General features: G+C 40.0%; 1 protein-coding gene across 3 annotated transcripts in view; it reads left to right on the top strand.

Annotated features, from left to right (window-relative positions):
- The window catches only part of LOC137146567 (S-adenosyl-L-methionine-dependent tRNA 4-demethylwyosine synthase TYW1-like), a 196,118-nt gene that overhangs the window by 872 nt on the left and 179,370 nt on the right, over window positions 1-15,876 (top strand). For all 3 annotated transcript variants that reach the window (XM_067537926.1, XM_067537925.1, XM_067537927.1), the window contains exons 2-7: window positions 1,099-1,241; window positions 2,063-2,203; window positions 2,812-2,913; window positions 3,660-3,854; window positions 5,408-5,689; window positions 7,237-7,359. In XM_067537926.1, coding sequence (XP_067394027.1) covers window positions 1,099-1,241; window positions 2,063-2,203; window positions 2,812-2,913; window positions 3,660-3,854; window positions 5,408-5,689; window positions 7,237-7,359 — 986 coding nt within the window. The remainder of the gene's footprint in view (window positions 1-1,098; window positions 1,242-2,062; window positions 2,204-2,811; window positions 2,914-3,659; window positions 3,855-5,407; window positions 5,690-7,236; window positions 7,360-15,876) is intronic.

The raw sequence follows: 15,876 nt of genomic DNA, 5'->3' as shown, positions 1-15,876 counted from the left end.
GAGAAGACTTGTTAGAGATGAAATACCAAGCTACTGGGAGAGCAGGGAATAGCACTCAGATCTCCAGTGAGCTGACAGTGTGAGAAAAGTCTTGTGCCCAGTCCTAATGGCAATTGATGAGAAAATCAAATACTTAGCATTCAGTTTCCAAGAAACTTTCTCCTCCTATACTTGCACGTTTTTGTGGGATAGCAGAACTGATTCTGGACCCCAGTACCTATTGGAGTCATGATGTTGGAGCCCGGTTAGGAGCATGAGAAGAAATAATGTGAATGCTCAATCCCTGCTCTTCAGAAATAATTAATTTAATGAGTTAGTCTTATTTCATTAGCTTGCAGTCTTTAAGCCTTTGGACATTTTGCATAAAACCGGTAAAGACAGAGAACATGGAAGTAGCTCTGTTTACTACAGTGCGATATATATTGCTTTTAATTCTATATTTCAAAAGATAATCTTGTGACTTTTAAATAAAAACCTTTTGGTTATGCGCCTTATATAATGCTGATAAAGTACGTTGAGTTTAATCAAAATATTAAGCATGTCTTGATACCCAGTTTATTAAAATTTGTATAATTTGAGCAGTTTTTAATGTTCTGATCCTGCAGTGAGCTCTTTGAAGTCAGCAGAGCTCTATAGAGATGCAAGGTTTTGCATGCATGGGATTTATTGCAAGACTGAGGCCAATGAGATGAAGTTTGGATTTTGCATTGACTATATTTATTCTTAAGAGTCTATAATGGTGTACAACATGTTGTTTAAGACATTTTTTTAAGCTCACCAGAGCTATGCTGTTGAAATTTAGGATGTGCTATAACAGTCTAAAGCTTTGGCCTGCACATGAGGATGCCGTTATGCTCAGTCTATGCAACAATGTTTTTCTGAGTAAAAGAACAGCTAGTCCCTGATTCAATTATAATGGCCAATTCAATTTCTGCCTGTCATTGCATGGTCTGGAGACTGAGAATAGTTAAGGTCACGAGACTGGTAGACGCTGTGTGTATGTATATGTTACTTTTTAAAAAATGGTTGATGATGAAGGAAACTGCTGCTGCTTTTGCTGAATTGGAAGAGGGCAGTCATGATTCATTCTCATTTTAGATGCATCAGTGGATACATGGAGCTATTTCTATGCTCATCTGATGTCCTTATGGATAAACAGGTTTTACATCTACTCTTGTGCAGCTTTTGGCATCAGCATTTGGATCTGCTTTCATTTCATTACCACCAAAACCAAAAAACAGGTAAGTGAGAATTCACAATTCTAGCATTAATATTCTTTCAACTGGAAGTATCCCAAAGTGTTACAACAGTAGTCCCTTAACCCACCACTGAAATGTATCCACATTTGGTGCGGGAATGGGGCTTTTCATTTCAGTGTAGTCCACTCTAGGCCATGTGCAAATTCTAACTTCTTAAAGTTTAAATGGGGTTTGGCACACTCAAAAATCATAGTACTTGATGTGTTAGAAATATATCAAAAGTATACCTGTTGAATATTTTACTGCCTTGTAACTGATATGTGAACTGATCTCTCATAATCACTTCTGTTTATTATGTGAAGAAGATTTGCTATTCTGGACTGTGCCAGCACTTTTTCAAATATAGAATCCTGTCTCTGACAACTGCTTACACCTGATGTTTTACAGGCAAATCCTGTTCCCATTGAAGTTAATGATAACATTTCCATGATTTCAATTGGAGCAGAATTTACGCTATACAGGAGGGTAATAACTCCTCATGAAATATTTGTTCAATTGTGCATGTGTGTGAAGTGTGTAGGTGTGTGGGATAAGAGGAAGGAATTTCTTCAGACACCTGCTGTGATCAAGTCATACCCTGTAGTGTGAGATTAGATTACAGTAACATGGTTTAGTTAAATTTCAGTAATGCTAGTTTGATTGTTTTTATGGGCCAGTTGTAATTCTAAAACTTATCACTGTTACATTTACTTGAATTCACCAACCTAATTCTGAAGATCTGACTAGGTGGTTTGTGTTTATGGGAAAACTAGTTTAAGCTGAGTTTGAAAGGGATAAAATTGAGAACCACAATTGTTTTGTAGGATGAAAAATCCACCCAGAAGCTAACTCCACGGAAAGTAACACAAGATGTGCTAATAAATGGTTACACAATGCCAAAAGCAAAGGAGGTTTATGTTGCTGGGGTGAAGGTTTTCTATGGCTCTCAGACTGGCACTGCTAAGGTAAAAGTCACTTTATTCTATTTGCACAAAGTTAAATCAAAATGTTATTGAAGTGCAAATTTAGTTTGCAAATACTTCATTGTGCAAGAACCCAAAAGTGAAATTGAGTAGGTTTTTATTGTCCAATACAATAAAAAAGAGAAGAGTAAATTAGATTTTACATAATTATTTATATTTAAAAATCTAAGGGATTGTTAGTGACGTGCACACTTAAAATATATACTCCATTAATCTGTTGTTGTCACTTTAAACTTCTCTGATGTGGAGAGATGCTGCTTTATAATGTTTCTCTGTCAAAGACAAAAACTGTTTAAAGTTGATGATTTTTTTTTGTCTGTAAAAATAGTCTAGAAAATCTATGAAATTCTCACTTTTTCCAAAACAAAATGCACTTCACTTTTTAAAAAAGAAAATGCAACATGCATGTTTTATATTTTTCTTTTTTCTCTTTCTATATATTATAGCCATATGAAATATTATCAGCTTCTTGTTACAGGATTTGTGGGTTTCTAACACCCTCTCATGGTTGCTGGGCAGAACATAATTTGTTTGACTCTTTGTTCAGTTGGGCTGTTGAAGTTAAAACCTTTCCATGTCTCTTTCTTCAGGGATTTGCAACAATTCTTGCTGAAGCAATTATCTCCCTTAATTTGCCTGTGGAAATTATAAACCTGAGAGATTATGATCCAGATGATTGTCTAGCAGAAGAGGTTAGTATTTTTCTTTTTTTCCCCCTCCTAGATAAGTAAAATAAATAAATGTAACAATTCCCTGGATCTGTTGAGAGGTCTTGTCTCTTCTGCATCTTCCTGCAGACCTCCAGCAGTTCCCTACAAATCCCACAAGATTTGTGTTAAAGAGTACATCTGTGTGGGTGAATGGGAAACTTCAGTGCTGGGCTTCTTACAGATAGAAAATACCACCATGAAGCAACTTAATATCAGCATTTATTTGATATCACCTGGTTATTTCTTTTCTAAGAGGAGGTAGGATGATAGCCTCTGTCTAGATTCTAGAACACAGGCCTATGATCTGGGATATCTGAGTTCTCTTCTTGGTTCTGCTGTAAGTTTTCTCAGTAAGATAGAGCTATTGGTCCAGTCACTCACTGGACCAATTTCTTGTCTGGGAGTAGTAATATTTCATCTCCACTTCTCTGGGGTGTTGAGATTTATTTAGTTAACGTTCATAAAGTTCCTTGAGATCTTTGGATGGAAGTGCTGTATAGGGGCAAAATGTTTATTAATACAGTTTCCCAATTTATTGAATCCATAGTTTTTATACAGAAAATGACCTTACAGGCATCATGCCTAGGATTTTCTGCCCTAGGCTTCATGCCTAGACTTCTAAAAAGACAATAGCCTTCTCTTCCTGACACTCTGATATTAAAGTTGTTTTAGAAAATGCACTGATCGTACTTTTAAAATATTCTTTTCCTCTGCTATACTGTCTTCAGACAACCAGCAAAAACATTTGTGTGTTTCTGGTTGCTACCTACACTGATGGACAGCCAACTGAGAATGCAGCATGGTTCTGCAAATGGCTGGAAGAGGCTGCGAATGATTTTAGGTTTGGCAAAACCCATCTGAAAGGCATGAGATATGCTGTGTTTGGCTTGGGAAATTCAGTATATGTGGACCACTACAACACGGTGAGTTTCTCTGGATTTTCTTTTTGTTTTCTGATCCTGAAGAGTTGCTAAGCATCTTCAGTGTCCGCAGACATCAGTGAGCTTGATGGTGTTCTGCACCTCTGAGGTTTAGGCAATTAATGATCTGATGACTCCTTACTTTTAAGAAGAATTTGGAAAATTAGATGTTTAAAGGATGCAGTATTTAAGGCCAGACCCAGCTCCCCTACAAGTGCAGGATCCTTTCAAAGTGAAAAGGATGGTTCCCATTGATACTATGTTAACCTGTAGATTTTTTTTTCCGTCGGGATGATAGTTCAGACACTTGTAAAACTATATAGTAACTCTGATTCCTAGCCTTTGTAGTATATACATTTTGTAAATCTCTCACTATGAAATGAATTTCCAGGCTTTTAAAACTAGTAATTACTAGGTAAAGCTGTAGTACGGTTACATTTGTTTTGTAGAAGGCTGTTCTGTATGGTTTTAAAAGGGTAAAATAAGCCACTGACTTATTGCTTCTCTCCTTTTTTTATTTTATTTTATTTTTTTTAAAGTACTCCTTTCTCTGCATTTCATTTACTATACTGGATCATGTAAATCTTGATATTTGCCAGGTATGTGACAGTCTGATGGTGTTTATCTCCATCAGTTAATAAGGTTAATCTAAGTCAGAAAGAGAAAAATAATGTAGCTTATCAGACTAATATATTCATACAGTGCTTGATGGCCTGATGGCAACACCAAGTATTCTACATACATAGATTTAGTTCTTACTAGTAAGTGCTGTATTAAAAAAACTGTTCTCTACAACACACCTATTATAGAATCATAGAAATATAGGGCTGGAATGGAGCTCAAGAAGTCAGCAAGTCCAGCCTCCTGTGCTGAAGCAGGATCAGGTAAACCTAGACCATCCCTGACAGGTTTGTCCAACCTGTTCTTAAAAACCTCCAGTTGTGGGAATCCACAACCTCCTTTGGAAGCCTATTCCAGAGCTTAACTATGCTTATAGTTAGAAAGTTTTTCCTAATATCTAACCTAAACCTCCCTTGCTGCAGATTAAGCTCATTACTATTTCTCCTACTTCCAATGGATATGGAGAACACAGTCCTCTCAGAACAGCCCCTTAACATATTTGAAGACTTATCAGGTCCCTCCTCAGCCTTCTTTTCTTAAACTAAACATGCCAATTTTTTTTTTAATCTTTCCGAACAAGTCAGGTTTTCTAAACCTTTTGTCATTTTTTTTTGTTGTCCTCTGGACTCTCTAGTTTGGCCACATCTTTCCTGAAATGTGGCGCCCAGAACTGGATACACTTTGTGATGATATTAATACTATTTTACAGATGAAGAAACGGTGAGGTATAGAGAAGCTAAGGTTTAAGTTCATAGTAGTTGGCAACTGGGTGGTATTAGACTCAGAAATCCCTGGTTCCCAATCACTTCGTCAGCCTGCTGTGGCCATGCATCTAGCCATCTTTTTCTAAATTCCTATCCAGTTTGTTTTCCAAATGACTATCTCTTTAAGTTCCTGGCCCTTGTCAATGGGCTTTTTTTCCTTTCCCATCCTAGGTTGGAAAAAATATTGACAAATGGCTGTGGATGCTCAGTGCTAGTCGTGTGATGACTCGTGTGGAAGGGGACTGTAATGTAGCCAAAAGCAAGCACGGCAGTATCGAGGGTGATTTCAATGCCTGGAAGGCCAAGTTCCTCGCTAGGCTCCAAGCACTTTGCAGAGGGGAGAGCAAGCCTTGTAGTGGAAACTGTAAGAAAGGCAAGTGCGAATCCAAAGGAAAACGGAGCAAGGAGGGATCAGATCATGAGCAAAAGGTGTCCGAGCAGGAGAACACTGAGGTAGGTCCAAAATCCACATGACATTATTTCTGTGACAAGCCTATCTCTTAGCAGGGCTGGTTAAGTGAATCTGTGGGTTTCCTTGGAGAGCTATTTGACTCGTTCCTTCCCTTCTCCAGCTCTGAGGACTAAGATCCACTATGTGATCTTTCCCCTCACACCTGACCCTTACTTCTGTTCCTTGGGATTGGTGCAAGTAAGGGCCAGAGAACAAGTTGTGTGCCAGAACTGAGGGTTGTGTGTGTATGGAGGGAGTTAGGGGAATGGTAGAGGGAAGTTTCCCATTAAATAGGAGGAAGGATGTGCCACAGCCAACATAAAGGGGAGCCAGGCTGATTTCTCATGGGAGTCTTAAGTTATTTCCACTGTAAAGGTGAAGCTTCTTGTTTACTGTGACATAGGAGCAGTTAACATCACCCTAGCATTTCAGGCCGTCACTGGTCGGGTAGGCTGCTTTGATCCAGGGTCTCTTTTTGCAGCTGCAGATTGGAAGAATTGTCTAAGCCAGCTTTGTCTCTTAGGCCATGTCTACACTTAAAAGCTTACAGGGGCAGAGCTGTACCGATACAACTGTGCCGCTGTAAGAGCGCTCTGTAGCAGTGTTATGCCGATGGGAAAGCGTTTCCTGCTGACATAGCGCTGTGCACATGAGTGCTTATGCTGACAAAATTTACGTTGCTTAGGGGGATTTTTTTCACACCCCTGAGCAACAAAAGTTTTGATGTCATAAGTACTAGTGTAGACATGGCCTTACTCAGAATACTTGTATGTCTAATTGCTTGTCTTTTCCACAGTATTTGAGTTAATAACAGGTTTTGATTATGCGATCATCTCTCTTGCTCTGTAGAAAGTGAAACCAACAGCTGCAGAGACACTTTAATCATCTATCTCAAGCACAAGGCATCATTGTCATTGCACTATAGACCTTAATAGAAAACAGTTGCTCTTCTCCCTGTGTGGGTTTGAAAGTGCCAGGCTGCCTCTTCCTTCGGCTATCACAGAAACAGGAAGAATAGTCTTTGTTAATATTGATACAGGATTGCTGCTGTGCCTGACTCTTTACAGGGGAGTAAGATAAGCCCGGTGCCCTGAGGAATTTACAGTTTGAAAGGCAATTCACTGTGATATTGATCACTTTGGTGTGGATTTTCAAAGGAGCTTAAGGGAATGAGGCACCTAAGTTCAATGGGAGTTGGGTACCTTTGTCCAAATCTCTGTTTTTAACTGCCAATGATATGGTAGCAAATGAATGGATCAGGAAAGAGAGAGTGGAATGAATCTGGAAATCAGATTTCTCAGGAGATTGAGGTTCAGATGCTTTGTGTACTCTAAAAATTCATTTTAATAAACAATTCATCAGGCTTTTTATTAGTACTTAGCTGGGATTTGTGTGCCTCTATATAGGTTGAGGTTGCCTCATTGTTAACCTTCCAGAAGTCTTTGCTGGATGTTTTGTAATTGAATCGGCAGGCTAGAATAGGTAGAAGTTTATATTTAACATAGCACACAAGCTTCTAAAATCCTTTCTGCAATCTCTTTTTGTATAGGTGGAGGAGTTATTTGAAACCACCAGTGAGGATGAGTCGGGTGCTGAGGAAGATGGAAGCCATAACTCTGTCATTGATGTTGAAGATCTGGGCAAAATTATGGGTCACATGAAGAAGGCCAAGGTATTGCTATTACAACAAGTTTAGAATCTGGAGTTTTCTAATCACCATGGTAGTAAGTTGATTAAAATATTACTGCTCCTGACTTGTAGCTATCCAGATAAATTATAAACAGCAGTAAACTCAGTTGGCTCTGACCTAAGGACAAAACAAAATGTGACTTGAAATATTTGGAGGTAGGTGGGAGGTGCTTTTTTCCAATTTAAAATTTTTTTGCAATGGTCTTATTTTAAAGTTACATAAATGTCATAAAGGATACTGAAGCCTGGAAAAATGTAGATTGAAAGGTGCACAGAGTACAGCTCTTAGCATTGATCTTTCATTTTGAAAACTTTTCTCCATTTGGGTGTGAACAATAAGGTTGGCGTAGTGTCATGGTGATACCACCTCCAGTGTAGGTGGACAAGCAGATGACTACGGCATGCCTTACCATCACCTAGAATCTTCAATCATTTTAGACAGTTGAATACTGTTGGGTGACAGGGCTGTAAGGACTGCTGTAAGGGCCAGAAGGCCGGGGCCAGTCAGCCCTGTTCAGTTAGCCCTCACCCTGCTACAGCTGCACTGAGTGTCGGATTTAAGAAGAGGAGCTCCCTGCAGACGGCAAAGCAGAATCCTCTGGCTAGGGAGGAGAGTAGGTGAGCTGACTGAGAAGGAATGTCCAGCAGTTGAGTGCTGGCTGAGGAGGGAGTGGATGGTCGTCTCCTAAATGAGGCTAGAAGCTAGGTGTGAGCTAGGAACTGGCTGAGGGCTGTAGCCTGCCAGGGGCCCTTGTTAAGAGGGTAGACCTGACCTGGATTGCTGGGGTGATTGGATCCAGAAGTGAGATAATGAGACAGGCCAATGCTGCTGGGAGCTCGCCTGTAAAAAACTCAACTCAGTCCAGCAGGACTAGAGACTTCCTTTTGTTCTGATGTTGCTTTGGGTTTAAATTAAGGGATTCTATTACCCTGAAAGGGATTGAATGCTTTAAAGGGGAGCCATGTCACCTCTCTGGTGGGAATAGGCCGAAGAGTGTTAGGGGGAACCTGAAGCGCAAGTGCTGCAACACCTGGTTTTGCAACAAGGGGACACTCTGGGATAGTGAGCTCTGTCCATGTTGCCACAAGATTGTGGCTTGCTAGCATGAAGTTTTGGTTGAATGATCCTTTCTGAATAATAGAGAAGGGGGGGGATAAGTTGGAAAGTTTCAGGAATGTAAAAGACAGCAGGAATTAGCTCTTTGGGCAGGGACTGTCACTTGCTACATATTTGACCTATTTGTAGAACAATGGAGCTCTGACTTAGTTGATGCCTGTAGGGGTGACTGCAGTATAAATGTCTAATAACAAGAAGAAAAATGAAGGTTTGAAACCTTCTCCCGTTAAAATTAATAAGTCTTGCACTGGGGATAGGATAGGACCCGACGTTTGTCTCTAGAAATACATGTGCATGCACAAATATTGACTCTACTTTGGGCTCATAGAGAAAAAAGTATTGTTCCTGAACAATGAATGGGAAGTGCCTTCAGAAGTTATCGTACAGCCGTTATTTTTGTCAAGCACAAAGATGAGTTTTCTACTACAGAACTAGGCCTACTATTTTATGTTGGTTTTATTAAATAGTTTCAGTAGCCAAAAGTGCCCAGTACTGTCAAAAATGTTCCTGCCTCTGCCACATGCTCATTATTCTTGTTCTGTTCAGATTTATATAGCAAGGCATCTGAGGCAATAATGGTGACATTTCAGCTGCATGTGCTAAGAAAATAGTTGGTGTGCGCATTTCTTTGTGGCCCATAATGGTCATGGCAGTTACCAGTTTAAGTCTAAGAGACAGTTGCTTGACTGTCAGAGAAGTCTGACAGACCTTATCTTGTATAGCTTCAACACCCAGAACTATCATTGGGAAACATGGGGGTGCAAAGAAAGCAGAACCCCTTGAAGGGGGATGGAGCTGTCTGAGGATTTTTCATCTCTTTTCTGAAGGGAAAATCCTGAGATTAGTGGGCTGTTTGCCATAACTCATGCTGCCTCATTAACTTTCATGGGGGCAAGATGGGCAGCTGTATCTGTCTACCTTTCCTTAGAATAATGTCAGCTTAGTATTTATATCTCCATTGGGGGAAACTGTTTTCTACTTGCAGATGGATGAACTACTAGATCTTCCTCGTCCCTAACAATCTCTGATCCTATTTGCAATAGGGTACAGTCCTCCTTTGGCTTCACTGTCACATGTATTCACCACTAGAGGTCACTGGAGAAAAGAAAAACAGATTCTTTGTGTATGCAGGGTAGTTGTAGCTGTGTAGCTCGGGTCCCAGGATGTTAGAGAGATAAGGTGGATGAGGTAATATCTTTTATTGGACCAATTTCTGTTGGTGAGAGAGACAAGCTTTAGAGACACCCAAAGCTCTTCTTCAGAGATGAAGCTAAAAAGATTGTCTTTTTACTTACAGAAGTTGGTTCAATAAAAGATTCTTTTTGGTAACCTTCATTTGTGACATGACTCGAAACCACTAAAGGGAAAAAATAATTATTTTTGCAACCATTTTTATAGAAGATTAGACCTCAAGGTTTCACTGAGGAATAAAATCTAGCAACAGCCCAAGGAATGTGCAGTGTTAAATAAAAGTATGCACAGTCCATTGTCTAGTTCATAAATAAGAAAATGACCACACCAGTAAACTTGCAGTCACTTCCTAACCTTTTATAATCACTACCCTGGTAGTGAGCAAAGCAGAATTTCCAGTATAGGTGAGTTTTACAAATAGGCAACAAAAACTCACTGTTGCTTGACATTTGGTCTTTCTAGGATCTAAGATGGAGTCTTACGTCTCTATCTCTCACGCTTTCCTTATTTTGTTTGTGGAACTCGAAGTCTTTTATTAACCCCTTCCTCCTTAAACGGTTTCTTTGTGGACTTGATTCTGTGTAGGTTGACCATTCCAGAAGTGCAGCCCTCACATACAAACTAGGGACTCTATCCTGCAAATCTTTACACTAGTAGTCCTAGTTGAGTTCAGGGGGACTACTTGTGAGAGTAAACTACTACGCAAGTGTTCTGTTGCTGTCTGTGATTTTGTATTAATTCAGAAAGCTTAGACCTAGTCACTGACCCTAGCAAATATTTTCTTTCATCTCTTCCCCCATGGATTTGTGGCAGTTACATACCTCCAAAGCTCAGGTCAGGTTAACACTTAAAATGCTGTATGGATTTGTTCATGGATTCTGTGGCTTTCCAGGACCTCTGTGACTTCTGGGGTAGGGCTGGAGCAGCTGTCAGTTCAGGGGCTGCTGCCAAGCAGCTGATCGGCTGGCTGGCCTTTGCTCCTGCCACCCAACAGCTGATTGGTGGCAAACCCAGCAGCTCTGTTTTCCCTCCTCCTCCAGGGTATTTTTAGTAAAGTCAGGAAAAGGTCCCTGACTTTTATTAAAAATACCCGTGACAGAAACTTAACCTTAGTGAAGACACTACTACGCTGATGGGAGAGCTTCTCCTGTCATCATAGTAAATCCACCTCTGTGCGGGAGAGATGGTAGCGATGTCAGTGGAAGAAGCACTCCAATTGACATAGTGCTGTCTATACTTGGGGTTAGGTCGGTATAAATGAATCGCTCATGGGTGTGGATTTTTCACACCCCTGATTGATGTAGTTATGCTGATGTAAGTTTATAGTGTAGACTTGGCTCAGTCAGGCCGGGGGGAGACTCTTGTATTTGCTCTAGCTATGTGTTGGCTGTGCGTGTTAATGTCTGAAAGTTGCATTTCATTCTCCTCTCAGTGATTGCTCATCAAGAATGGGTTTCTTAACTACAGCCATATTGTGCTATCAATTTTAATGTAAAACTCCAATGGGAGCTCCATACACAGAACAATGGCAGGATATGACCATAAAAATGCTGCATTCGAGAGGCTAAATAGGTGGCTGCATGTATCATTTGCTATGAGAATGAATGGCATTGCCTCAGTGATCAATCTCCTGGGGAATATGTAGACTGATTTACTAATGGGTTTGTGCAAATGCTTGAATTGTGAAATAATTCCTTAGGTGCAGTCATTTACTGTAATAAAAATAAACACCGAAGATTTGGTATTAAAGTGCAGAAGAATCTGAAATGTGAAACTAATTCATCATTATTGGGTTGTCTGATTTCCAAGATGGAAGGTACTATTGTTGATTAAATCCAAGGCATCCTTCTTTCGAGAGTTGCCCTTGCTTTAGCTGCTGTGTGTTAGTTCAATGAGAGCTTTTGTCTTTCAAATAAGATAATATTTAAAACCAACTTTTCCCTTACTGAATACGGAGTTACATATGCTCCAAGTACTTAAATTCAAAGGGCCTCGCCTGATTCTTATCTCACACTGATGTAATTCCTTTATTCCAGTAAAGTCACTTGGACTTAAAAAGGGTGAGTGAGAACAGAAAGGGATGTAAAATTCTATTTGTAGAATACGGTGTTGTATGTTTCTGATTTTTTAAAAAAATTTTTTTACTGTGCTGATCTATGAATATTTGAGGCTTTACTATATGATGTCAAACTCATCCTTTCGGTAAGCCTGTGGCTTTGGGATTTGCACATTTCCTTTGTGTGTAGGGGGCAGTAAAAATTAATTTTTGAAGACTTTTGGGGCTTAATTTTGATCTTTTCTGTGGACGTGTATTGTCTCTTGTAAGGATTGGTGGCAGAGATTTGAATGCACAGCATGTCTAGCCAGAAAACCTTGCTGTCTTGATTTTTTTAATGCAATGGCAGCATGAGCGAGGTCATGATGGCAGCATCTTAATAATGAATATTTGTTCAGATCTTTGCAGTTAATCTTCATTTAATTTTGTTGAATGAAATTCCATCTCCCATTACATGACGTGATGGGAAATCTAGACTAGATTTTTGTATTATGTATTGCCTTTCACACGTTGCAAGTTTCTTCTTATTAAATAAAGTAGGGCATTTGATACAGGCGGCAGAATGATTGTAGATAAAAGGTGCAGAATTATGGATGCAGTAGCGCACCAATGGACACTAGAATCTTTCTTCCTGAAGACAAAAGATCCTAAACAGCTATTGAACATAGGCAGAAGAGACTTCCAGTTTAACATGTTGGTATCTTGTAACTATCTCTGCATTGGGTCTGAGCCCAAGTATTAACATGCAATGAATAATGAGAGGCCATGATGCAGGTATACAGAATAATGAATAGTATAGAGGTAAACTATACATGCCTGTTCACCTTTTCTCATAATGCAAGGAGAAGTGGACTTAAAAACTGATAAAAGGAAATTATTTTTTACTTGACAAACAGTTAACTTGTGGAACTCACTGCCACAAACTAAAATGGAAGCCAGGTGCTTAATAGAATTCAAAAAAGGGGTTAGATCATCATACAGATAATGAAAACACCCACAGTTTCATAAAACAGGATAAATTAAATTCCAATGCATATTAAAAATCTCCATTCTTCAGGGCACAAGGCAACCCCTGACTAGATGGTTGGTTAAGAATAACTAGCCCAATGGGGAGGTTAATTCATAAGTGGTCCACTATGGGGTCTCTTGCCCCATTTTCTGAAACATCAGCTACTGGCAACTCAGAGACAGGATGGTAGGTTAGCTGGAATGCAGCCTGACCTAGCAGGGTAATTCCTATGTTTTCTTGCTGTGAGCTGTAGTTTCAATTTTGTTGCTTGGTTTGGCTTTATTCCCCCAACGAGCTTTTGTTAAGCAGGAGAAAGTGTTGGCTTGTGATAGATTTAACAGCTACTTCTGGTTTTGATTGATAAAAATGTGATGCACCTTCTCTGTCCTCTAAATAACTCCCCAGAAAGGTGTTCATCAGATAAATGTGAAATTTAAGAGAGGTATTTTTAGCATTTAAAGCTATGGCCATTAATCACAGGGATACTGTTTCTTAATACAGTGCGTCTCTCACAGCTGGATGATGGTGATAAACTAGAAGTACAGATCTGTCCTAGGGAAAGGAATTGCTTTATTAACCTTCATACTTATAAACTACATTTATGAATAATAATAATCACCTACTTTTTTGGATCTGTTGAAAGGTAATTACGCATGCATATTTTTCTTTGTACTGTCTTATATTGATGTACTTGTTTTCCAAAACAAACAAGTTTAATGTATGTGGACACAGTTGCAATGTTAAAATACAAGGGTGGGAGGGTGAATATTTAAAAGAAAAAAAAAAAAAGGAAGTGGGGTGAAGGGAGGTAAGGGGCAGTTGGAAATGAACCGTGTGTTCAGGATGCGATTGTAGTGGGGGACTTTAGGATATTATACCTGTTCTGCAACTGATTCACTGTGTGTCCTTGGGAGGTCACTTGGCCTCTCTTGCCTCATTTTAGCCATCTTGTAAAATGGGGAGGATAATTACTGAACTCCCATGGGGAACTCCTCAGTGTTCATAAAGTTTTTTGGGAGTCTTCAATTAAAATATTATCATTGTGAAAAGCCAACTATTAGTCTTCATTCAAACAAAACTCTGGGTGAAGTTGGTGGGAATTTTCTTTGAATAAGGACAGCAGGTTTGGTTCAAAATCCGTGCAAGGAATGTCTTGTCAGCTGTTGGCGTCCCACCCTAACTGAAAGAGCTTAGTGTTCTGAACTGTAAAGCTTCACAGCTAATGACCAAGAGCATGTGCACAACTGGAGCACTCCAGGAAAGTTGCCATAAAGCTTATGTCGGAGGTGGAAGGGGTGAAGGATACCTTAAAGAAGAATTCTGACGGGATCCCCTGGGGTGCAGCTTGGAATCTGTGGAACTGCTGTGCCCTCTTAATTCCATAACCTGGGCTGACTCCCAACAATGCCTGGTTGGTAACAAGCGGCAGACCCCTCTGAGCTCTGTTATCACCCAGCACAACAGCAGGTGGAGCCCCACACCCGGCTAGATTGTAAGAATGTTTGTGTGTTGACTCTCACACTGTAAGGCCTTTCCTTCCACGTGGATCATGTTACCATATTGAACTGCGAGAAGTGTTCAGAGAGGGGAAGTATTCAGACCCTGTTAAAGTGCTGTCAGACTTACTTTTGGGATTCTAATGTGGGCTTTTTATTTTATTTATTTTTTATCATGGGCTCGATCATGCAAGATGCTGGTTGCCATTGAAATTTGTGGCAAAACTTAAATTGCCTTCAGTGGAAGCAGTATTAGGTCATTCACTGGGAAGTGAGGATTCTCTCCACCTCGTGGCAGATGCTTAGCACCTTGTAGTTTGGGGCACTTGGAAAACAACCTAGGCCTCAGGGATTGAATTTAAGGCTGTGATTTTGAAAGGAGCCTAAGGGGGTTAGGTGCCCAAATTCCATTGAAAGTCAGTAGACGTTAGATACCCAACTCGCTTAAGTGCATCTAAAAATCCCAGGTGGAATGCTTTTTAACATGGGAATGCCAGACTGGATCACGTCTGTGGTCTGTCTAGTCCAGTGTTCCGTCTCAGACCGTGGACGGTGCCAGATGCATCGGAGGAAGCTGCAAGTAGCCCTGTGTTGAGCATTTAGGGGTTTCCAATACAGTGGAGGAAACAAAGGCTCCTGTTTCAGGAAAAAAATCTCTCTAACCAATTTACTCATGTCTTGAATTAGTAGGAACTTGTCAGGAGCCTTTGTCCTTTTTAGAAATGCTTCTTGAAAATATGTGACATGTTCCCTGATTTTAATCAAACCACCTCCTAGATCAAGTTATTGAAATGTAATAGGTTTATTTTGGCCCCATCTGTCAGCTGTCATACTTCCCCTCTCTATCTCACCTGCATTTTGTTTTAGTGAAGACTTATTTATGTAACTGGACAATGATGTCTAGAGCAGGGACATAGTCTGTTGTTATAGACTTTGATAAGTGTATATTTTTAATAAGTTTTCCTTTCTGTTTGGCAGTTTATGGATTCACTGACTGTTTAATCACTGATTCCAGTATTCTGTTAGTGGGAAATTGCTTTAGTTGTGGGTGCTCTGAATTAGTCTGGCTGCTGATTGAATGATGGAAACTAAAGTATCCCATGTTGGCATGAAACTAACAATGCCATTAAGACCATAAACTGAGTGATTGCCCAGTCTATTTCTATTTGTCACATCAAGCCGATGGGAGTAGGCAGTCTTTTGAAGTTGGGGCAGGTAGCTGTAGAGTGAAGGTTCCCAACAATTGAATAGAATTCTAGGCTCCCCTTCCTACAATAAGAATGAATTTATGCGTAGGCCCTGGCATGCCTTCCGTTACCACATCCCTTCAGTTGTACATGCATCATAGGAAGATTGGATTGCAACAAAATCAGTGTCAATCATGAGCGAGGCATAAGCTCCATGAAAGCTTTAACGCGCCTCCCCCGGCACCCCTAAACAGTTACTGCATGGAAGGCTGCAAGTGTTCAGAGGTTCGGCAGAGATCTTAGTCTGAATTAAAACAGACCTGTTAGATCATCATTCTAGTCCATGTTCTTGCCAGGACAGTGTTGTTTCCCATGTCAAAGAGCTGTGTTTGAAATTTCCTGGGAATGTCAGTGTTTATTACAACAATTAAAAAATGGGTGGAA

This window comes from Emydura macquarii, unplaced genomic scaffold, assembly GCF_026122565.2.
Source record: "Emydura macquarii macquarii isolate MOO-44397 ecotype Brisbane River unplaced genomic scaffold, CSIRO-AGI_Emac_v2 contig_450, whole genome shotgun sequence".
In the NCBI taxonomy this organism is placed as follows: domain Eukaryota; kingdom Metazoa; phylum Chordata; order Testudines; family Chelidae; genus Emydura; species Emydura macquarii.
Note: the sequence above shows the minus strand (reverse complement) of the source record. Positions and strands in the feature narration are given on the sequence as shown.